The 24,838-nt window shown below is 45.6% G+C and overlaps 1 protein-coding gene across 1 annotated transcript in view; it reads right to left on the bottom strand.

The window, feature by feature from the left end:
* Nucleotides 1–421: 421 nt before the first annotated feature.
* Nucleotides 422–24,838, bottom strand: part of LOC123764459 (sialate:O-sulfotransferase 1) — a 538,431-nt gene continuing 514,014 nt past the window's right edge. Inside the window, exons 3-9 of the mRNA XM_069316129.1 lie at nt 10,375–10,415; nt 7,693–7,780; nt 5,072–5,208; nt 4,651–4,810; nt 3,567–3,655; nt 3,266–3,419; nt 422–2,324 (exon numbers count right to left, since the gene is read on the bottom strand). Coding sequence (XP_069172230.1) covers nt 2,096–2,324; nt 3,266–3,419; nt 3,567–3,655; nt 4,651–4,796 — 618 coding nt within the window. The 5' untranslated portion in view covers nt 4,797–4,810; nt 5,072–5,208; nt 7,693–7,780; nt 10,375–10,415 and the 3' untranslated portion in view covers nt 422–2,095. The remainder of the gene's footprint in view (nt 2,325–3,265; nt 3,420–3,566; nt 3,656–4,650; nt 4,811–5,071; nt 5,209–7,692; nt 7,781–10,374; nt 10,416–24,838) is intronic.

Genomic DNA, 24,838 nt, shown 5'->3' on the forward strand with positions numbered 1-24,838 from the left:
TTTTTTCTTATGAAATGATAAAGCTATCCATTCCATTCTGTATGAGGTCAATTTTTTTATTGGAGTTAAAATTAACGTAGATATAGGACCGAACCTAACCAACCCTACCTAACCTAACCTAGCCTATCTTTATAGGTTAGGTTAGGTTAGGTAGCCGAAAAAGTTAGGTTAGGTTAGGTTAGGTAGGTTAGGTAGTCGAAAAACAATTAATTCATGAAAACTTGGCTTATTAGGCAAATCGGGCCTTGCATAGTAGGCTGAGAAGTGAGTTCTGGCTACTAGGTACGACATATATATATATATATATATAATGTTGAATATGCTCGAAAGGGTAAGATTAATGATTCTAACACGAATCTTCTCAATATGTCTTAGGTTTTTCTTCAATGTCGAGGGTAATTGAAAAATTAACTCTCCAAAGTTCATTTTAACATTTTATTGATGGTCTGACGCCTAGAAGCGTTTCGCAAGAGACTTCTTACATTTTCAAAGACAAATTTTACGTACTCCATTTCACGCTTATATTTGATTTTGGGTGAGGTGACAGAATACAAATCAATGGGTAAAACAATTAGCAAAGATAATTTTACATAGTCAAAACATGAATCAATAGGTACATTGCGTGTTCTCTGTTCTTGCTCCTGAGTTGTTTAGGGGTCTTGAAGTGGGTAGAATGTAATTATGTATTAATTGGCTGTCGATTGCTGGTGTTGACTTTTTAATGTGTAGTGCCTCGCTGATGTCGAGTCTCCTGCTGTCACTGTATCTACTGTATCTATCGATAATTTCTGTGTTGCTTGTTAAGATTTCTCTGGTGATGGTCTGGTTGTGTGAGATTATAATGCTCCTTGATGGAGCCCTGTTGCTTGTGCATTGTTAATCGCCTAGAAAGAGACGTTGTTGCCCTGTCCTGCCTATATACTGAGATCTTTGAGGCTGACAGTCCCCAAGTGAGTATGTGAAGTCATAGCCGACGTTGGTGTCTTTCGAGGCGTTCTGATTGGTGTCTGGAGTTCATGAGTAGGTTGGTCGCCTACTCATGGAGAGAGATGACAATGACATGAAGAAAGAGATGCTGAAGATTGTTCTGAGTTCTATTAGAACTGCTTTATATCATGTACTTTGTATGCAATTATTGTGTTAGGAGCATTTTATTGATTAACTGAACCTTCTGAAAAAACAGTACTTGCACTTCAAGTAGTCATATTTTTCCCCTTGGTGGGGAGGAATCCTCCATTTCTCCCCACTTCAATTAATGTGGGGAGTAAATTAGTAAATAATAGACAGCTAGAAGGTTACATCATATATTTTATGACAATGTAATGATTGGTGGTGGTTGCACGAGTGTCAGAGTAGAACAGTTGCAGTATGATCATTTGGTCTCTTCTGGAGCAGCATAAGAACGTAGATTTAATTTGTAGCTGAACTAGTTTAGGAAGGATGTAGATTGTTGAGTGTTGGGATATTACCTGAGAAGTCCTCTTGTCTTATTATGTACCGGCCACCTTTCTCAGTTAATTAATGTGTTATTAGTGTACAACTTTATCCCTTCTCTACATTTGCTATGTTTTGTAAGAGTAGAGTTTAAGGGACACTTGTACCTCCTTAAAACATGTAGGCCTACCTAGAGTATTTTGTTTGAGAACCTCTACTTCTGTCAAATGGGAATTATGTTCATAATGTAAATGTAAAGTGTAAGGGGCTTTGTCATGAAGAGGGAAGGAGTTTTATGTCGTTAAAGAAGTAATAAATACACATACATTTCTTTGTGCCCAATGTGGGGGGGGGGGGGATTTATTCATATCCTTTAACAGATAAATTTTTGGGAGCAACTTCCCTGGGGGCCGGGCCTTGACCCACCATACCTGGTGGGCTTGCTAGATAGTAAGTTTTAAGTTAATAAGGCAGCCCAGGAGCATAGCAGCAGTAAACTAAACTTGATTAAACCCCAACAAATCTCACAGCTCTGTAACAGTCACTGGCCTGGAGCTGTGGGTAGCCTAGCATGGGTGATGTCACTGGCCTGGAGCTGTGGGTAGCCTAGCATGGGTGATGTCACTGGCCTGGAGCTGTGGGTAGCCTAGCATGGGTGATGTCATTGGCCTGGAGCTGTGGGTAGCTTAGCATGGGTGGTGTAGTCATTGGTCTGGAGCTGCGGGTAGCCCAGCACCAGCAGGAGGCGATTGATCCTTCTGACGACGTTTGCAAACATTTTCTTCTCGTCTTCAGTGAAGGGGTCGATGGTCCTGGTGGTGGTGGTCCTCTTGAGGGACCCGTCTATGTGCTTGGAGAGACAGAATAGTCTTCCCTCGTCCACAGGAATCCTGTGGGAGGGAGGGAGGGAGGCAGAGGTGGCACATTTAGCTAGGAGTTACAGGCTGTGGTCCTCCACTCAATGATCTCCACAATTCTCACTCCTGAGCGCTTGGTTAAATCTGCGATACCCCAAGGTGTATTGTATGATTCCATCTGTGTGCCTGTGTATATATTTACCATCTTACAAGTTTCATTGTAGTAGTAATTCATAGACCACAGTTGTACAGTATCTCTCCCTGTCTCAACCTATCACTCCTCCTGCCCCGAGAGACTTAATCCACACAAACTTTCCCGAATTTCCCATCAGTAGTTGTACCCAAAATCTCCGGCTCTCTGACACATCTTAGCCAATCCTGGAGACATAAATTTTTAGGCCTTCAGAATCCAGCCAACCACGTGTGAACTAAGGAGCTGACTCTCCACTGACTTGGGTGTGGTTCCATTCTAGCTATTCTATTCTAAGAAATCCACAAGTGGATTTCTTCAAACTAGGCGAGGAATCCTCGTGTTCTCAGAGTTGAGTTATAACTAAATTTCACCCCCTCCCTTCCTCTGTTTGTCCCTGATAACCACCTAAACAATAAGTCACTGCTCCTAGTTCCCACGGCGTCTATGCCTCCTGGATCCTATCACTTATCAGGTGAGTATTACTCGACACTTCTAGTGCTGGCATGTTTGTCAAAGATAATGGTTCTCAACCACACTTGTCCTCCAGGGTTCCCTCAGACCCCCACCTGTTTGACGCCTATGATCATCCCCGGACTAACACCAAGAACCCTGCAAGGTTTGGTGAGGAGAAGCCCCAACCATCTCGCCTTCAATCTCGAACAGACATTATCTTTAATATAGAAAATTAAACAATTGGAAACAAAAGCAAGGTGATTACTGAAATGAATCAAATAATTAACTGAGAGTTGTGAAGGTTGTGGAAGAGTGTGTGTGAGGTTACCTGAGGAAGCGCAGCAGAAGGCGGAGGTGGTAGATGGGGTGACGTAACAGGTCATCGTAGTGGATGACGTAGAGCGGACCAGAGCACCACAAGAGCCGGTCTGCTGCCAACTCTTCCCACAGTGACGTCACCTCACTCACGAAGTCATGGAAGTCTATCGAGAGACAAACCTGGAGTCATACCCAGAGCGTCTGCCCCTCAGTAACGTCACAAAACACCAGCCAGAGAACTGGGTAATATACTTCACTAATCCTCAATGTAAAAAGGTAAATTGTACCAATGAAGAGCGAAGCTCACTAACCTTTACCCTGGAACCTGGCCGCCGGTATCTCGTCCAGGTGCTTGTTGCTGCCTTCCAGGTTGAAGAGCTTCCAGTAGGAGATGATGGTCCTGCAGTGGAGACTGTTGTTCTATGCACAGTTTTGAATTCTTTCTACCATTATTTGTATATTTTTTTGTTTACTGGGATCATGGATTAATAAGTCATGAACTCCTTATCGACTGTGGGAGGGTCACTAAGGCCACCACAGATGCTAACTGACCCACAAGAAAGAATGGTACACTACGGTACACTACGGATATATACCAAGCAACTGGGCATATATATATTATTTTATATTATAATATATATTGTCAACCACTCTACCGTGGAAATAAACATCATTCACCTAGGCACTAGGAGATTAGAACCGCCAACACCGCCAGGCGCTTCTAGTCAATAGTACTTCTGCCTCTCGCTGGTGGGGTCGGCAGTTCGAGTCCCCTAGAGCCCAGGTGAATGAAATATATATCACAGATATGTAATCAATTTTGGTTTAGTGTTAGGCTTACCGCCAATCAGCCTATGGAAGGCTAAGGCAAGAAAAAGAGCTTCCCGACCATCCAGCAAGAATAGTCTTAACTATGTGAAATAAACTCTCAGTGTATATGCACCGAGTAGTAGTATACACCTCTCTGTGTATACACATACCCAGTGTATAATTAAGGCTTACAAACGATGTACATAAATACTGACAGTGTTCATGGAGGTTGCAGGCGATGAGTCACAATAACGTGGCTAAAGTATGTTGACCAGACCACACACTAGAAGGTGAAGGGACGACGACGTTTCGGTCCGTCCTGGACCATTCTCAAGTCGATAGAGAATGGTCCAGGACGGACCGAAACGTCGTCGTCCCTTCACCTTCTAGTGTGTGATCTGGTCTTCATGGAGGTTCTAAAGATGAGCGCAAGAGATTCATAACTGACAGTAATTTTCTTTTAGGATTAAAAGCAGATTCTGAGATTGAGAGCATAGGAATAATTTTATCCTCGCCCCCGAGTATATATGCCTAGAAAACTAATAAGCAAGTGTCTTGACAAAAGAAATAGATGGTGGTATTGACCTGGCAGGGTCTCGGAGGAGGAGGACGGTGGGCAGGCTGGAGTTGATATGCTCGTGGCGGTCCTGCAGGTCGTGGATGTAGGTTGGGTAGAAGGCAGGCCCGTGGGTCCTCTGCATTATAGTCCGCCCTCCGTCCATCCCGTCCATCTCCCCCAGGAACCCTGTGGGAGTCACAGTCGACGCTGAGATGATCCATCGTACTCAGTTCTTCAGCGTTAACACACATGCACCCACTGGCTTGGAGTGTTGGGTAGTGTTTATTATACTACGTTTAGAGAAAGCATAAATGATTATCCTTATACATGATTACGCACCGGGGGACTGCAAACTGTGCCCTATAGTTACTTATTATTGTACTAGTGTAGCTAGAGCTCACTCACCTGCCTCGTAGAGTATTGGATCGTTGTATAGAGGTCACTCACCTGCCTCATAGAGTATTGTATCGTTGTAGGAAGAGCCTATGAAGAAGCCGGTGGCTCCCTCCAACAGGTAGCGGAGCCAGTTGCTGCCAGAACACGGCGCCGACACCAGCAGCGCCGGCGTCAGCCCTCGGCCGAACCTGTGGCACAACAGTGGACGTCTGGTTAGTACCACCATCCACGCCCCGAACCACAACACAGTGTTAGTCTGGTTACCCTCGTGAAATTATTTTGTCATTACATCACAACATACAATGAAATGTAAATTATTAAAAAAATTGATGACCAGTGGACACGTTGGAAAAGAAAGAATCGACGATGGTTCGGTCCATCCTCGACCATTATCAAGTCTTGTCATAGTCAATATATAAATAAATTTTTGGGTTTGGTAAAGGTGAAGAAATTCAAGGAACGCTGTAGCTTGCAGTAAATAAAGACAATGTTTGAACCAAGTCTTAGGCTGTCAAGTAGAAAGAAGCCTAAACAGTGCTATTAGCGAGACCTCTCAGACAAATTAGACGAGTGGAAACTGAAGCCAGCAAATCCTTGCCTGTCACCTTTGAAACTTAAATAAAACATTTGTGTTGGACATTTAAGAGAATGCAGGCGATGAGTCACAATAACGTGGCTAAATTAATTCTCAATCGACTTGAGAATGGTCCAGGACGGACCGAAACGTCGTCGTCCCTTCACCTTCTAGTGTGTGGTCTGGTCAACATTTAAGAGAATTCTGATAAAGTTGTAACAACTTGAACGCGACTTAGGTTATGAGTATCTCTCTCTGGTGGTTCAGCTTGATAGAAGAATTAAATCCCATGTAAAGTGTGTGGACAAAGACGGACACACAATAGAAGAGAAGACAGAAGAGTTAGGGGGGACATGATCACCACATTCAAGATTCTCAAGGGAATCGACAGGGTTGATAAAGACAGGCTATTTAACACAAGGGGAACACGCACTAGGGAACACAGGTGGAAACTGAGTGCCCAAATGAGCCACAGAGATATTAGAAAGAACTTTTTTTAGTGTCAGAGTGGTTGACAAATGGAATGCATTAGGAAGCAATGTGGTGGAGGCTGACTCCATACACAGTTTCAAGTGTAGATATGATAGAGCCCAATAGGCTCAGGAATCTGTACACCTGTTGATTGACGGTTGAGAGGCGGGACCAAAGAGCCAGAGCTCAACCCCCGCAAGCACAACTAGGTGAGTGCAACTAGGTGAGTACAATAGAGCCTTACTCCCTACACCGCGTGGATATTTTTCCCATTAGAGGAAAATGCAAGCTCACGTATGAAATTAAAAACAACAAAAAGGACAAAAATGCAATAAATTTGGGCACGGTATCAACTTTTTTCACACAGATAAAGAAAATAAATGTAATGAAATTTAAGGTGTATAGCGTTAAATCATAAACAGTGCGTGTTATGGTGTAATACAGTGTTGGGAGCAATGTTATAGTGAGATCTGGCGCTCGTCGCCGCTCCTGCTTCCAGTGCTGGTGGCTCTGTTTCCTGTTCTTGTCCTGTGAAATACTCTGGGGAAACTGGCAGTACTGACACATTAAATGAACACAAAACAAATGTTAAGTCTACAGAAGCTGTCTTATGCTATGATAGGGACTCTGATCGATCGTCTTATTGATTGGCCTCCTTCTAAAATAATCTTTCCCGCCTTTTCTCTTCACAGACGCTGTCTTATGGGATCTAATCTCATACACAACCCTCCCAGCATGAACCTGGCGTTGTTGCTACTGACGCCTCTCTTTCTCAGTACATACTTAAATGCTCTAAGCTTCTTAACACACATGATCTGACATAGATTTAGCTCCTCTATGCTCTCTCTTTCTTTCTCTACAGTTGCTATCTATATTGTGCTTACTTCACCACTTACTATTTACTGCATTTTTTTTATTAATATTAACTATGGTACACATGTTGCTTTATCGCCTTTCACCTCACAATCTTACCTTATACATTGAATCTCTCTTACACATTTTATTTACAGGACCTGATAACGGACCAGGACGGACCGAAAGGTCGTTACTTCTATATTTTGAGATGTGTGGGTTGAGCGTGTTATGACCTAAACGATAGCTGCAACAAGCAGCAGTTACAGTGTTCCTTGCCAGCAGTTACAGTGTTCCTTGCCAGCAGTTACAGTGTTCCTTGCCAGCAGTTACAGTGTTCCTTGCCAGCAGTTACAGTGTTCCTTGCCAGCAGTTACAGTGTTCCTTGCCAGCAGTTACAGTGTTCCTTGCCAGCAGTTACAGTGTTCCTTGCCAGCAGTTACAGTGTTCCTTGCCAGCAGTTACAGTGTTCCTTGCCAGCAGTTACAGTGTTCCTTGCCAGCAGTTACAGTGTTCCTTGCCACCAGTTACAGTGTTCCTTGCCAGCAGTCACAGTAAGTACACATATCTTGCACAGAAAAACTGTCAACAAAAACATACTAACAGCAACTGGGGTTTGCTTAGGACGTTTTGCAGCATCTTTCATCCTTTTTTACGCTACCGCTGGCGGGGTGTATAATACCTATCACTCGCAGCATGATTATAGTGCACAATAAACTGGCTGAACCTGACATAAACACTGAGGGTAAGTACAGTGGCAGGAGTTACTCATTACCTCGTCTCGTAGGTGCTACATCTTTTATCTTGGTCCGCCTCCCACGGCCTCCACGACGCCTTCGTCAGGTCCACCTCCAGCACGTCTCCTGCAAGATGGGTGCAAGAATTGTCCTGGAAATTGGGTCAACGTCAAGAATGTATCTTAAGGTTAAAGTCGGACACATACGAGTTTGCTGCCGAGAGTAAGAGGAAGACAATGTAGGTAATTCGCTTCCCTTGTTGTACCGACCTGCGAGAAGGGAAGCCGTCGCTGTACCCAATAGTCCAAGTGGCTTGGCAGGTCATGTTAGGATACAAAAGGTTAGAACGATAAGCGTCACTCTGGAGGTCAGTACTCACCAGGGTTGTGCTGGAGGCCAGAACTCTGCGGGGTCACTCTGGGGGTCAGTACTCACCAGGGTTGTGCTGTAGGCCAGTACTTTGGAGGTCAGTACTCACCAGGGAGTCTCTCAACGCTGCCGTGGAGTCTCTCCAACAAGGCCGTCGCCTCTCTCATCCTCCCGCGACACTCCTGTGCTGGAAATTATGGATCAGACCACGTCGACGGGCAGGGCGCCGCTGTGTTGTTTTGGTGAGTGTGGCGCATGACTGGTGCTAGGCCACGTGGATGTGACTGGTGCATGACAGGTGCTAGGCCACGTGGATGTGACTGTGGTGCATGACTGGTGCTAGGCCACGTTAGTGGTAGAACAAAGCCCAGTAACAGGCAATTTTGCTTTTTCCCTATGCCGGTCATTAGGCCTTGGCGTTACTCAATTTAAGAACATAAGAACAAAAGTAACTGTAGAAGTCCTATTGGCCCATACGAGGCAGCTCTTATCTATAACCACCCAATCCCACTCATATACATGTCCAACCCACGCTTGAAACAATCGAGGGACCCCACCTCCACCACGTTATGTGATAATTGGTTCCACAAATCAACAACCCCGTTACCAAAAAAGTATTTACCCAAGTCTTTCCTAAATCTAAACTTATCCAATTGTTGCTAACTTTAAATGAATTTAGGTTTTCATAGGATATATTTTTGACAGAATATAGTTAATTTGCTTTAAATATCAAGGAAATTACTGATTTCACCCAACCCAACGGCTAATGCATCGTTCCCTCTTGGTGGAGCAGACCTCATTAGGGATCTTCTTGAGGTTATCTTGAGATGATTTCGGGGCTTTTAGTGTCCTCGCGGCCCGGTCCTCGACCAGGCCTCCACTCCCAGGAAGCAGCCCGTGATAGCTGACTAACACCCAGGTACCTATTTTACTGCTAGGTAACAGGGGCATAGGGTGAAAGAAACTCTGTCCATTGTTTCTCGACGGCGCCTGGGATCGAACCCAGCACCACAGGATCACAAGTCCCGCGTGCTGTCCGCTCGGCCGACCGGATGATGACGTTTATATTATTAAGGTTATGAGAATATACGAATGACGGTAACTGCAGAAGGCCTCTTACGGGCTATTCATGCCCGTGCCACCTCTTAGGTGGCTTAATCTTTATCAATCAATCATCATCATCAGAAGGCCTATTTTACCTATACAAGGCCGCTACTATTTATATTTACCCAATCAAGTTCACATATATGTACAATGAATGAATAATTTGATTGGGTATTGATGGGTGAGTGAGGTATTGATGGCTACAGTGAGGTGTTCTGGGCGATAATGAGGTGTACATGGGGATAGCAGTATGGGAGGAATAAATGTAAATGTCTGAGTGATGTTATGGCTTTTTGTTTTGAAAATTATATAACAACAAATATTTGCATGTCCTTGGAGACTCCAACAGGGGTTAAGTAGTGTTCCTATGTTTAAGATCAGCTGGAGATCCTGTAGGTCACCTGTATGTGACTGATGCATGACAGGTGCTAGACCACGTGTATGTGACTGATGCATGACAGGTGCTAGGCCACGTGGATGTGACTATGAAGAGCAGCAGTGAGATTCAACAACTGTTAAGGATCACTAACGGATCGCAGCTCTCGTAAGTAACTAGCAACACAAACAAACAAACAAACATATCATCACTACATATAAAGGATCAAGGAATGACAAATTAAAAATGTACATGCTTTTTCAACCAATAATTAACCTATTTAACTGATACCGCCGGAGTTAGAAAGGTAGAGTGGAAGAGATAATGTAATCATTTGGTCTACACCAATATTAGCACAAGTATCTAGTTAAGATGCCGTAAGTGGTCCATAGTTGTAGAGGCACAAGTGGCATGTTGTCCATGCGGGAATGTGAGGTGATAACATAGCATTGTGGGGGAAATTCGTAAAGTCAATATTGACTTATTAACTACGTGCATAGGTGATATACTAAACATAATAGATACCCTTAAAAAGATTCATAGAAAACACCGACCTTACCTAACCTTGTTAGTATCTTAAGATAAGCATCTTATTGCTTCGTAATTACAATTATTACTTAACCTATACCTATTATAGGTTAGCTTAACCTATACCTATTATAGGTTAGGTAATAATTGTAATTACGAAGCTATAAGATGCTTATCTTAAGATACTAACAAGGTTAGGTAAGGTCGGTGTTTTCTATGAATCTTTTTAAGGGTATCTATTATGTTAAGTATGTCACCTATGCACATATTTAATAAGTCAATATTGACTTATTAAATTTGCGAGAACGGGTTGGTGGGGGATTATAGTGAGTAGTCAAGTTACCTGGTGGTTTATGGTGACTGTGGGCAGAGTTGCGGCCGTATCTGCAATACGAGACAACTTGTTAAAGTTACCATTTCACAATAACATATACCTCCCTCCTTCTCCCCCTCCCAACACTTTACATTCTTCACTAAATACTTCTTTGCTATGTCAATCATTCCCAAGGAGTAAATATTTTATCATTTAGATCTGATTAGCGGTAATATATTGTGTGAGAGGGGGACCTGATACAGGCACCTGGTGTACAAGCAAGTGAATGTGATGGAGACTTACAAGATGGTGAGGTAGCAGACGACCGCCCCCGTCACCACCAGCCACACACCTGGCGGTAGACTGCACCTTCCTCCCATGGATACCACACACCTGCAAACCAAGCGCCACTCGCATGTATATACTAATGAATGTTGTTTGAAGTAAACATTTGCTCACCGTGAACGTATTTGATGGTTTGGCCGCTAATGTTCACTCAGTGTTCACACAATGTTCACACAGTGCTCACACAGTGTTCACACAGTGCTCACACAGTGCTCACACAGTGCTCACACAGTGCTCACACAGTGCTCACACAGTGCTCACACAGTGTTCACACAGTGTTCACACAGTGCTCACACAGTGCTCACACAGTGCTCACACAGTGTTCACACAGTGTTCACACAGTGCTCACACAGTGTTCACACAGTGCTCACACAGTGCTCACACAGTGCTCACACAGTGCTCACACAGTGCTCACACAATGCTCACACAATGCTCACACAGTGCTCACAAAGTGTTCACACAGTGCTCACAAAGTGCTCACACAATGCACACACAGTGCTCACACAATGCTCACACAGTCCTCACACAGTGCTCACACAGTGCTCACACAGTGCTCACACAGTGCTCACACAATGCTCACACAGTCCTCACACAGTCCTCACACAATGCTCACACAATGCTCACACAGTGCTCACACAGTGCTCACACAGTGCTCACACAGTGCTCACACAGTGCTCACACAGTGCTCACACAATGCTCACACAGTGCTCACACAATGCACACACAGTCCTCACACAGTGCTCACACAGTGCTCACACAGTGCTCACACAGTGCTCACACAGTGCTCACACAATGCACACACAGTCCTCACACAGTGCTCACACAGTCCTCACACAATGCACACACAGTGCTCACACAGTCCTCACACAGTCCTCACACAGTGCTCACACAGTGCTCACACAGTGCTCACACAGTGCTCACACAGTGCTCACACAGTACTCACAAAACATTCGCCTAATTTAAAAACTAGCCCAATGTTTTGGAAGTTGGAATCCAGAGTAAGGTCAGCAGAGACAAGGAGGCCATCACAATAAAGACGATAGTGAAGATGGGTGATGAACACCGACTTAATTTATCGGACAAATAATTATTTCAGTAACATCTTTACAATCTTCCCATAAACAGTTACTATGCTCACAATCACCATTAATATTCCATTGATTATGGAAGTCGAGTGGGGCACCTCTTTATCTAACTGGGCCCAACACACTTACCCATAAAGACAGGCTATTTAACACAAGGGGCACACGCACAAGGGGACACAGGTGGAAACTGAGTGCCCAAATAAGCCACAGAGATATTAGAAAGAACTTTTTCAGGGTCAGAGTGGTTGACAAATGGAATGCATTAAGAAGTAATGTGGTGGAGGCTGACTCCATACACAGTTTCAAGTGTAGATATGATAGAGCCCAGTAGGCTCAGGAATCTGTACACCAGTTGATTGACAGTTTAGAGGCGGGACCAAAGAGCCAAAGCTCAGCCCCCCGCAAGCACAAATAGGTGAGGTCTCACACACACACACACACACACACACACACACACACACACACACACACACACACACAGCGTGAGAGTAGTGGGAAAATGGAATGCACTTCAGGAACAGGTTGTGGAAGCAAATACTATTCATAATTTTAAAACCAGGTATGATAGGGAAATGGGACAGGAGTCATTGCTGTAAACAACCGATGCTCGAAAGGCGGGATCCAAGAGTCAATGCTCGATCCTGCAGACACAACTAGGTGAGTACAACTAGGTGAGTACACACACACACACACACACACACACACACACACACGAAGGAAAAAGATGTACACCCATTGTGTCAACACTTGCATCAGAGGAGCTCCAGCATATTTCAACAATTCCTAAGTATTGTAGTACAGGTTGATGACAGTGAGTGGTGTCCCAATGAACGTAAAGGTGTTGTGTTTTTGAAAAATAGGTGAGATAACACGAATGTGTCAAGAGAAGTGAAGAAAAATGGATGAGAAAAAATTGCCCTGGTGTTAACAGAGCAGACGACGACATTCAAGATGGCCGCCGACAAGAGGAGAAACAAAATAGAGCTAGAGTTTGGGGGATTCAGTGAAGAAAACATTGATATAAGCAGTCTGCACAACACGTTGGTAAAATTAGATATAGTGAACTGTCATGTAGAAAAATCAGTAAATTGAAAGTAATGACCACTTGAGTAGCAAAGTTATAGGTCTTGAGGGTTTAGTGAAAGACTTGTGCAAGGACAAGAATTGTTGGAAACAAATTGCAAAGCCATGGAAGAAGAAAACAAACTCTTAAAAATATAGCTTTGGAAGAAGTTAAAGCTAATTTAAACATAAATGACTACAATAGGAGGAAATTTAACAGGAAAATTTCCGCTTTTGTCAACACAGATGGAGGAAGTTACACAGGGAATAGAAGAGTGCAAGAAGGATATGCAACTGACCTATGTACACGTGGTCAAGGAGAAGGAAAAAATAGATGAAGAAGTAAAGAAAGCCAAACACTGCAGCAACCAGGATAAAATAAACATTAGGCTGGAAGTGAGAGAGAAATTGGCGTCTAACCCGAAGTTGGTGCAAAACACAGTTGATCGAAGTCCTTGATAATTTTTGGTTGCAAATAAAAGGAGATAACATCTAAGTAAGAAAGAGCTGTAGAAGAAGAGAAACTAGTAGATAAAATTGTTGGCCTCGTGGAAGGTCTTGAAAGGTACGTAAAAGGGAAAGTTCGACCTTTGAGGATCACCCTAAACGGTGTCAAACAGATGGAAGAAGTACCAAGGAATGCTAGAAAATTACTAAGTGATGAGAATGGGAAAGTGTGGTCGTTAAGACGAGACCTTTCAAGAGAAGACAGAGAAGAGCAGAAACTAAACCTCGTCGAGGCAAAACGTCTAAATGAGAGCAAGAAGGAAGGTACTCGCTTCGGCAGTACACATACTATGGAAGGAAGAAGAAATCAATTATTTTTTCTACAAAGTGATAGAGGTAGGCAGGCCAGTAAAATGGTACCAAAAAGCAAACCAACAAAATCACTAGAGAAAGTGGTAGTGAAGAATAAGGAGAAGGGGGAACATATTCCTGAAAATTGTATACACCAACGTTGATGGAGTGAGATCAAAGATACTGAAGTTAAGTGATGTAATACAGCTGCAGATGCCAGATATTGCTGAGCTGACGGAGACGAAACTTGAAAATGTTATTTTAAACGAGGTCATATTCCCAAGGGGCTACTCAGTCTGGAGACGGACATAAATATTAGTTAAGGCGGTGGCGTTGCTGTGCTGGTGCAAATGGAATTTAATGTGAATAAATGCCATGTTATGGAATGTGGAAGAGGAGAACATAGACCCCACACAACCTATATATTATGTGAGAAATCTTTAAAGAATTCTGAGAGAGATCTTGGGGTGGTTCTAGATAAAAACACTCATCCTGAGGACCACATAAAGAACGTTGTGCGAGGAGCCTATGCCACGCTTTCTAACTTCAGAATGACTTTTAAATACATGGATGAAGAAATACTAAAGAAATTGTTTACGACTTTTGTTAGACCAAAGCTGGAATATGTAGAGGTGTCCATATCTTAAGAAGCACATCAAAAAACTGGAAAAGGTGCAAGGACATGCCACTAAGTGGCTCCCAGAACTGAAGGACTAGAGCCACGAGGAGAGGTTAAAGGCATTAAATATGCTAAACTAGAAACTTGTCAAGCACAAGACGAAGCTGGAGAAAGTTCAGTGATATGCCACTAGACTAGTCCCAGAACTAAGAGGCATGAGTTACACCTCATGGAAGTACGGAGGTACGGAAGACAGGAGAGCTTGGCGAGACATGTTCACAACATACAAACTTCATAGGGGAATTGACAGGGTAGACAAGAATGGAATATTTAACACGGGTTGTACGCGAACAAGGGGGACACAGGTGGAAGCTGAGTACCCAAATGAGCCACAGAGATATTAGAAAGAACTTTTTCAATGTCAGAGTAGTTAACAGATGAAATGCATTAAGTGATGTGGTGGAGGCTGACTCCATACACAGTTTCAAATGTAAATATGATAGAGGCCAGTAGGCTCTGTACTAAAGTTGATTGACAGTTGAGAGGCGGGACCAAAGATCCAAAGCTCAACCCCCCAAGCACAACTAAGTGAGTACACACACACGTATACACACACACACACACACACACACACACACACACACACACACACACACACACACACAATTTGTATACTATTTATACAGTGTTCATCTAAATTAGAGTCTATACCGACATACGTGTTGAGGTACTCCAACGACGTGTATACACGTTATAAACTGGAAATTATAACCCACCTAAGAGATCATTGACTGAATTTCAGGCTACTCAGTAATATGCTAATCTGAGAGCATATAACTCGCAGACCAGCCTTGCAGCTGCTCTAATTACACACACTGTGTGGACTCCTGTCATCCCTGACAGCTTGGAGAGAGCCAGAATCCCTCACGCTCTCTCTCACCCAATGGTCGAGCGTTTGAACATTTTAGTATACAATACAGTTGTGTGTTGCTGGGTACTTGCGGGTACTTGAGGTACCCCCCTCGACACTGACGGCGGAGGTACCCCCCTCGACACTGACGGCGGAGGTACCCCCCCTCGACACTGACGGTGGAGGTACCCACCCAACTAGCCAACGAGACGGAGGAATGGAATTATCAGGGGAAGGCGCCAGGGCATTACGACTATATAGAACTTGGAAGGGGATCAGGATAAGAATTTGGGATGGGACGGGGGGTAAGGAATGGTGCCTAACCACTTGAACTGTTGGGGATTGAACGCCGACCTGCATGAAGCGAGGCCGTCGTTTTACCGTCCAGCCCAAGTGATTGGGTGCGATGAGGAGGAAGATAACATTATTTAGTCTCAATTTTCCTCAACGTTTACGGCTCTCTTTCCTGTTTCCAATGTAGTTAGTTAACCCAGGTATAACAGTGGTATAACTGTAGTATAACAGTAGAATAACAGTATAACCCATCAACACGGACGGCGGAGGTACCCACCCATCAACACGGACGGCGGAGGTACCCACCCATCAACACTGACGGCGGAGGTACCCACCCATCAACACGGACGGCGGAGGTACCCACCCATCAACACGGACGGCGGAGGTACCCACCCATCAACACGGACGGCGGAGGTACCCACCCATCAACACTGACGGCGGAGGTACCCACCCATCAACACGGACGGCGGAGGTACCCACCCATCAACACTGACGGCGGAGGTACCCACCCATCAACACGGACGGCGGAGGTACCCACCCATCAACACTGACGGCGGAGGTACCCACCCATCAACACGGACGGCGGAGGTACCCACCCATCAACACTGACGGCAGAGGTACCCACTCATCAACACGGACGGCAGAGGTACCCACCCATCAACACGGACGACAGAGGTACCCACCCATCAACACGAACGGCAGAGGTACCCACCCACCAACACGGACGGCGGAGGTACCCACCCACCAACACGGACGGCGGAGGTACCCACCCATCAACACGGACGGCAGAGGTACCCACCCATCAACACTGATGCTAGAGGTCCAGACCCAACTAGCCAACGAGACGGAGGAAGATAACATTAGTCATAATTTTCCTGAACGTTTGCGCCTCTCTTTCCTGTTTACAAGGGCGATAGTGTACCCAGGTATAACAGTAGCAAGTGTGCTATCCCGCATGTAAACCAGGCTGGAGTGACAGGTAGACCAGGAAGGAGTGACAGAAGTATATCAGAGTGGATTGACAGCGGTAGACTACAGAGGAAGACCATGGAGGTACTGTGCCGTGACTAGTTACAGTGGCCGGCTGCTGGAGGTACTATGCCGCGACAAGTTACAGTGGGCGGCTGCTGGAGGTACTATGCCGCGACAAGTTACAGTGGGCGGCTGCTGGAGGTACTGTAACGATTCAAGTTACAGTGGGCGGCTGCTGGAGGTACTGTAACGATTCAAGTTACAGTGGGCGGCTGCTGGTGGTACTGTAACGATTCAAGTTACAGTGGGCGGCTGCTGGAGGTACTGTGACGAGTCAAGTTACAGTGGGCGGCTGCTGGAGGTTCTGTGACGTGACAAGTTACAGTAGGCGGCTGCTGGAGGTACTGTGACGACGTTACAGTGGTCGACTGAATGTAGTATAAAGTGTTGAAATTATATCAACCTCACCATTGTAAGCATTAGATCATATATGCTAAAACAATTATATATAATTAATAAACGTTAATTAATTTACGTCATATATCAAAGAACCCGTAACATAAATTCCGTGCCAGGAGGTGCATCAAAGACTAAATTAATATCACTTCAGACTTTTTAAACTCGGAATATTAAAAGTCTAATTTTCAGTTGTAAACTCAGATAGTTTTTTTCATTCACAGTGGAATTATAATTAACAATATTCCCTTGAAGAGAAGAGAGCGTTGTAGGCGGTGGCTTCCCTGCCGCAGGTCGCCAGGCGAGCAAGAGAAGCGCTGCTCTCTTGTTCCGTAGGTAACGGGTGTCGACCCAACGCTCAGGCGCTGCTTGGCCACGCTCCAGTACACAGTTTGCCCACTACAACAGTCTGCCACACCTGTTTCCCGGGCCACACCAGAGCCGTCAACAAAGGGGGGAAAGGAAGCCACTTTAATGATCTCACCCCCTGTCTACTACCTCCCCCGGGGCCAACCCTGTTTACGCGAGTCCATCAGAGAGAACCCCCCAGGGTTAGTCAGGGTGCCAAGAGATCTCATGTGTATTCTGCCGGTGACTGAGGGCACCAGGCACAGTGGGGCCCACGACGTGTGTTAGTATGATGATGCTGCGCCCCCGGAGGATTACTTGGGGTAGTCAGGAATGTCAGGGCCGTTTGTTGCAACCTTTACGCCTGGGGGCCAACGCTAGAACCTGGTGGGTGAGAGAGACAGACAGAGACAGAGAGAGAGAGACAGAGAGAGAGAGACAGACAGAGAGAGAGAGACAGAGAGAGAGTGCTTACAAGTGCATTGGAGAGTACATATAAGAATGCTTCATAGTATTCATCTATAGACATCCATATATGCTGAAATACATGTGAAGAACCTCTCATACACTCACAGCTCCCTGACAAGAGAGAGCAAGCTTAACTTAGCCCCAACATCTACCCATCGTGTCAGCAAGGTGGACAGCCCACCTGCTATCATAACTAACTATATTTCTCATTTTTTAAATTTCCCATCACCTCCTATCTCTCCATCCTCGTTACTCCCATTCCTTTCCCCTGAAAAAAAAAACACACAGCAAAACACAGCAAGTGCCCTTGATGAAGTTTATATGCCCATGTTTGCTCCGTGGAGCTGGAGCACCCAAGCTGCCCCAGCCACTTCAGGAACACCGGAGTGACCTATGCTCCCTCTCGGACCCCCTTACAAAAAACACCATCCCAGTCTTTGATGCGATGATCTTCCAGATCCTTGAATACTGTTTTTGAGCCAGTCAATTGCTCCTTGGCTGCAGGGAAAGGATGAAAGCGTGCCTTGAAGCGACGAAAGAAAGTAGAAAGGACGTTACTGCTCAGGACATTTATATCGGAAGAGGAAGGTTAGAGACGACACTGGTTACTCTTGAAAGGTTGGACAAGGCCACTCATAAGAAACTGGTCAGGATGAAAGAGGAGAGCAGACCACTGGGAAAGGGTCAAGAGCCTAAACACCAAGTAACACTGTGTAGAGATGAATACCGTCGACAGGACGTCCTCTAAGAATGACTCTGCACTATGACTCACATGTCCAAATACTTGAAATTTCATGAGACGTTTTGAGACTTGAGTTCCTTCTTGTGTAAAGCAAGACGAGGACTATACTATACCATATACCACTTACCCAGTTTTTACACACACACACATTTATACATATACATTATATTATATATATATATATATATATATATATATATATATATATATATATATATATATATATATATATATATATATATATATATATATTATATAAATTATATACTTCTTATTCCTGTGAGTGGTCGTCGTAGGGGCCCAGGGACCCATAACGCTTTTAAGACAGCCCTGACCCGGGCCCTTCAGGACTACGACCCCCGAGCGCTGTCCACTCAGCCGCGAGGCTCTTAGTACTACGTGTGTGTGTGTGTGTGTGTGTGTGTGTGTGTGTGTGTGTGTGTGTGTGTGTGTGTGTGTGTGTGTGTGTGTGTGTGTGTGTGTGTGAAAAAAATAAAATTAGTTACTAGTTAGTAACAGTTCATTAAGTGACAATCGAGAGACGGGTCGAGAGACGGGTCGAAAGACCAGAGCTCAACCCCCCCCCCCCCAAACACAACTAGGTGAACTAGATGAATACAGAGTAGTAGTAAAACTAAGACCCAACCAAAACTACTCTACAACCACATCAGAAGGAAAACAGCAGTGAAGGAACAAGTGATGAAACTGAGAAAAGGGGGGGGGGGGAAGATGTACAGAAAATGATAAGGTGTGTGAAGAACTCAATTAGAGATTCCAGGAGGTCTTCACAATAGAACAAGGACAAATCCCTGCACTAAATGAGGCAAACCAAGCCACCTTAGAGGAATTTGACCTCACCAGTGATGAGGTCAAAAGGAATCTGTTGGAGCTAAATGTGACAAAGGCTGTTGGGCCTGACAGAATCTCACTGTGGATACTAAAAGAAGGTGCAGACACACTAAGTGTGTACTGTCCTATTTGTACTCACCAATTTGTGCTTGCAAGGATTGACCTCCGGCTCTTTGGTCCCGCCTCTCAGCCGTCAATCAACAGGTGTACAGGTTCCTGAGCCTACTAGACTCTATCATATCTACACTTGAAACTGTGTATAGAGTCAGCCTCCACCACATCACTTCCTAATGCATTCCATTTGTCACCCACTCTGACACTAAAAAAGTTCTCTTTTTGTGTGTGCGCGCGTGTGTGTACATCCATACATACACAAATATCTAGGTTGTTAAAGCAACATTCAAAGCATCCAGAATTAATAAAAACATTCTCAGTAAGTAGAGCCAATCTCTGAGCAACATTACACAACAACGGCACCTTCTCTTCCCTCTGCTTTGATAATGGACAAAGTCTAGTCATTTATCTTCGAAAAAAAAAGTACAGAAAATATAACATTTTTAGTATACTTGAGGACATGAAGATCGGGTCGCTTGCCTGGGTCCTCTCCTCCCGCTAATTAGCTCGGTGATTTGTGGTTACAGAGCCGAGTCCGCTTATTACTGCTGTGGGATATTGTCTGGCGGCAGTGATTTACACCCGGGCGTGAGCAGGCAGGCCCGGGGATGTGCACACCCTGCTCTTGGTAATGAGAAGGATGTGCACACCCTGCTCTTGGTAATGGCAAAGATTTGCACACCCTGCTCTTGGTAATGGCAAAGATTTGCACACCCTGCTCTTGGTAATGACAAGGATGTGCACACCCTGCTCTTGGTAATGGCAAAGATTTGCACACCCTGCTCTTGGTAATACAAGGATGTGCACACCCTGCTCTTGGTAATGCTACAGGGGGGGTCTTCAAACCGGAGATATATTTAGAGACTTACAATATGTACAAGGATAATGTTCTAAAAGTGTTCTACGTGAAACTGTCAGTTAGAACACAAGAGCCTCAGGCACCTGCTACCTTCTGCATGAACTATTCTCAAGAGCATCACTCCATCAGCGATCGGTTATTCCTCGGCTTGCAAGCATTTGCAACATGTTCACTCAACAAGTAGACATTGTATAAGTCAAGTGAGTATGTGAAGGCTCTGGGTCACTGGGTCACAGTATGTGAAGGCTCTGGGCCCTACACGTGACCCCAGCCTCCCCCTGCACCCTTATGTTGTCTCACACTAACTTGTCAACATCACTCGACACACACATGGTAGGCAGACGTGATCCCGTGGACCAGAATGTGAAGAGTCGTCTTGTAACATGGAAACTTTCGACTGGTAAACACTAGTGGTACTATAAAATGAGTTAGTTTGAGCTTGACTGAGTGAGACTTCTGGCAAAATTTCACTCCAGTGAGGTAGCACTCTCATATGCATCATTGACTTCATTCCTTCAGAAAATTACGATATCAAATGAAACTGAAAAAACATTCAAGATGAAAATGATTTTTCTGAATGATACGATTGAGTCCAAGCGTTGAGCCGTGACATTTAATTTCTGCCTCGATCCGGCCGGCTTTTAAAACGTTAATGAAAAGCGATGAAGAAGTGTTTGAGAGTCAAGTCGAGGAGTTTCTTACGGCGCGTCTCGGAGCCTGCTAGGGGCCCCAACCACCAACATTTATACTGCAGCTGAAGCTTGCAATTTACGCGTCAGAGCTAATGTTGATCATTTATTTGTCACAGTTCAACGAACTTCACCAGCCGAGCTGGCCTTAAGGGCGACTTGAGTGTTGAGTGTTCATCACAGCTCAACGCCTACACGCACGCATTAACTCCCAGCCAGTCCCCGTGCTGTAGTGTTAAGACGTGAGCCTGGCGAGCGTCGAACGCTTTCCCGAACGTTTTGTCCTGGGTTCGTATCCTGGCCGGGAAGGTCTTACTGGGCGTCAATCCTTAACATTAGCCTCTGTTTACCCAACAGTAAAATGGGTACCTTGTGTCAGATTCACGAAAGCACTTACACAAACACTTACTAACCTGTCCATCTTTTCTTAATCTTTGGCGGCTTTGTTTACAATTATTAAACAGTTAATGAGCTCCGAAGCACCAGGAGGCTGTTTATAACAATAACTACAGTTGATTGGGAAGTTTTCATGCTTGTAAACTGTTTAATAATTGTAAACAAAGCCGTCAAAGATTGAGGAAAGATGTACACGTTCGTAAGTGCTTTCGTGAATCTGGCCCCTGGTTGTTAAACGATTTGGCAGGGAACATAGGATTAAGGACCTGCCAGAAACGTTACGCATGCTATAGTGGCTGTACAAGAATGTAACAACTCTTGTATATAGAAATAAGTAAAAAAATAAACATTTCTAAAAACAAAGAACACTAAATACACACACGAACGTCTCCAATAACGTCACAAAGGAACTAACCACACTAAGCTGACTGGTGGTAACTGGCGCCACTAAGCTGACTGGTGGTAACTGGCGCCACTAAGCTGACTGGTGGTAACTGGCGCCACTAAGCTGACTGATGGCAACTGGCGCCACTAAGCTGACTGGTGGTAACTGGCGCCACTAAGCTGACTGATGGCAACTGGCGCCACTAAGCTGACTGATGGCAACTGGCGCCACTAAGCTGACTGGTGTCGAGGCCGTAGCGGTGTGTGGTGGCGCCGACCAGGACCTGCACCAGTAGTGGTAACAGCAGCTCAATATCAGGTGTGCCATTAATGGTTTACCGGGAGTTTACTATTGTAAATGTGTCGCTAAGTGTAGTTAGTGCATATAATTATGATTATTAGATGTGATAACATTAGCATAGTTAACCCCAGCGGCAGTGGGAGAGACTTGTGCAGTGTTGGGGCATCAACCTCCCGACACTGTCAGTGTTGGGGCGTCAACCTCCCGACACTGTCAGTGTTGGAGCATCAACCTCCCGACACTGTCAGTGTTGGGGCGTCAACCTCCCGACACTGTCAGTGTTGGGGCGTCAACCTCCCGACACTGTCAGTGTTGGGGCGTCAACCTCCCGACACTGTCAGTGTTGGGGCATCAACCTCCCGACACTGTCAGTGTTGGGGCGTCAACCTCCCGACACTGTCAGTGTTGGGGCGTCAACCTCCCGACACTGTCAGTGTTGGGGCGTCAACCTCTCGACACTGTCAGTGTTGGGGCGTCAACCTCCCGACACTGTCAGTGTTGGGGCGTCAACCTCCCGACACTGTCAGTGTTGGGGCGTCAACCTCCCGACACTGTCAGTGTTGGGGCGTCAACCTCCCGACACTGTCAGTGTTGGGGCGTCAACCTCCCGACACTGTCAGTGTTGGGGCGTCAACCTCCCGACACTGTCAGTGTTGGGGCGTCAACCTCCCGACACTGTCAGTGTTGGGGCGTCAACCTCCCGACACTGTCAGTGTTGGGGCGTCAACCTCCCGACACTGTCAGTGTTGGGGCGTCAACCTCCCGACACTGTCAGTGTTGGGGCGTCAACCTCCCGACACTGTCAGTGTTGGGGCGTCAACCTCCCGACACTGTCAGTGTTGGGGCGTCAACCTCCCGACACTGTCAGTGTTGGGGCGTCAACCTCCCGACACTGTCAGTGTTGGGGCGTCAACCTCCCGACACTGTCAGTGTTGGGGCGTCAACCTCCCGACACTGTCAGTGTTGGAGCATCAACCTCCCGACACTGTCAGTGTTGGGGCGTCAACCTCCCGACACTGTCAGTGTTGGAGCATCAACCTCCCGACACTGTCAGTGTTGGGGCGTCAACCTCCCGACACTGTCAGTGTTGGAGCATCAACCTCCCGACACTGTCAGTGTTGGAGCATCAACCTCCCGACACTGTCAGTGTTGGAGCATCAACCTCCCGACACTGTCAGTGTTGGAGCATCAACCTCCCGACACTGTCAGTGTTGGAGCATCAACCTCCCGACACTGTCAGTGTTGGAGCATCAACCTCCCGACACTGTCAGTGTTGGAGCATCAACCTCCCGACACTGTCAGTGTTGGAGCATCAACCTCCCGACACTGTCAGTGTTGGAGCATCAACCTCCCGACACTGTCAGTGTTGGAGCATCAACCTCCCGACACTGTCAGTGTTGGAGCATCAACCTGCTGGTCCCAAACCTGCACACAGAAATAACACCACATGAGACCAGGAGGCATGGCAGGATGTGCAGAATACCCCCGCTGAAGAGCAGAGGTGCAACAGGTACTCAGAGAGAGAACTATCAACATCAGAGGCCCGAGACTGTTCAACACGCTTCCACTACACATAAGGGGCATAACTGGCTGACCCCTCACACTCTTCAAGAGAGAACTTGATAAACACCTGCAACGGATACATGATCAACCAGGCTGTAATTCATACGTCAGGCTGCGAGCAGCTGCGTCCAACAGTCTGGTTAACCAGTCCAGCAACCAGGAGGCCTGGTCTAAGACCGGGCCTCGGGGACGCTAAGCCCCGAAATCATCTCAAGGTAATCTCAAGACAAGACAGGTAACCTCCCGTATAAGCTGCAGGTATTAAAGTATGATTCATATGAACGATCAAAACAATAGAGACAAATAATGCATAATGTTTACAAAATTGCCTCGTTTGCATTTTTGTTTATTTCGTTACCTATAACGATGTTAAAAATGCAAACGAGGCAATTTGGTAACCTATTTTGTGTCTGAGATTACCAATTGTGTTGTTAATTATAGTTAAAAATTGCTCTTTAGGAATTAACAAGTATGGGACGAGCTAAATAAAGAGAGGAACAGTGAGAGAGAGAGAGATAGGGGGGGGGGGGGGGGGCAGAGAGAGGGCGAGGCAGAGAGAGACGGAGAGAGAAAGAGAGGGAGCAGCAACAGTAAGAAACATATTGTAATGTTTGAGTGTAACCAATTAGCCACCACAGAGTGCCAGGTGGAAGGCAGCGAGTGCCACCACAGAGTGCCAGGTGGAAGGCAGCGAGTGCCACCACCTCCAGAACCCGCCGCTAATTAACGAGGCACTTAGCAAAGATAGCCCGAGACGGGTAGTGTCTCCTGGCACCGTGGAGACTGAGAGTCCGTCCGTCGCGTGGTCCTGACTCGATGGTACCACAAGAAGGGTGAGTGTGGTGACTGGGCAGCCATGACGTACACAGGTTGGGGCCCAAGAGCACGAGGGTACACCCACACCTGTCCCTCTCTTGTCTCTCTATGTACTCTCAGAGTTTACTGTAGCCTTGAAGTATGCTCAGGACCAGAGTATACTCAGTGCTCAACAAGCTCTTGTTATACTCAATAACCCTCCAAAAATTGATAGGCTTTAAGTCCCACACTTAACCAAAGAGCAGGAGAGAGACAGATTTGAAGAGTTCTGGGTAATTCCAGAGAGAGATACACATTCTCACCCCTACACCCATATAAGTGAATTAAAGGCATCGATATGCCTTTATCCACTTGATATGTACTTCATTCATCTAAGATGAAGGCTGGAAAAGATGCAAAACGAAGCCGTGAGGATCATCCTCGG

Source organism: Procambarus clarkii, chromosome 82, assembly GCF_040958095.1.
Source record: "Procambarus clarkii isolate CNS0578487 chromosome 82, FALCON_Pclarkii_2.0, whole genome shotgun sequence".
NCBI classification, from domain to species: Eukaryota; Metazoa; Arthropoda; class Malacostraca; order Decapoda; family Cambaridae; genus Procambarus; species Procambarus clarkii.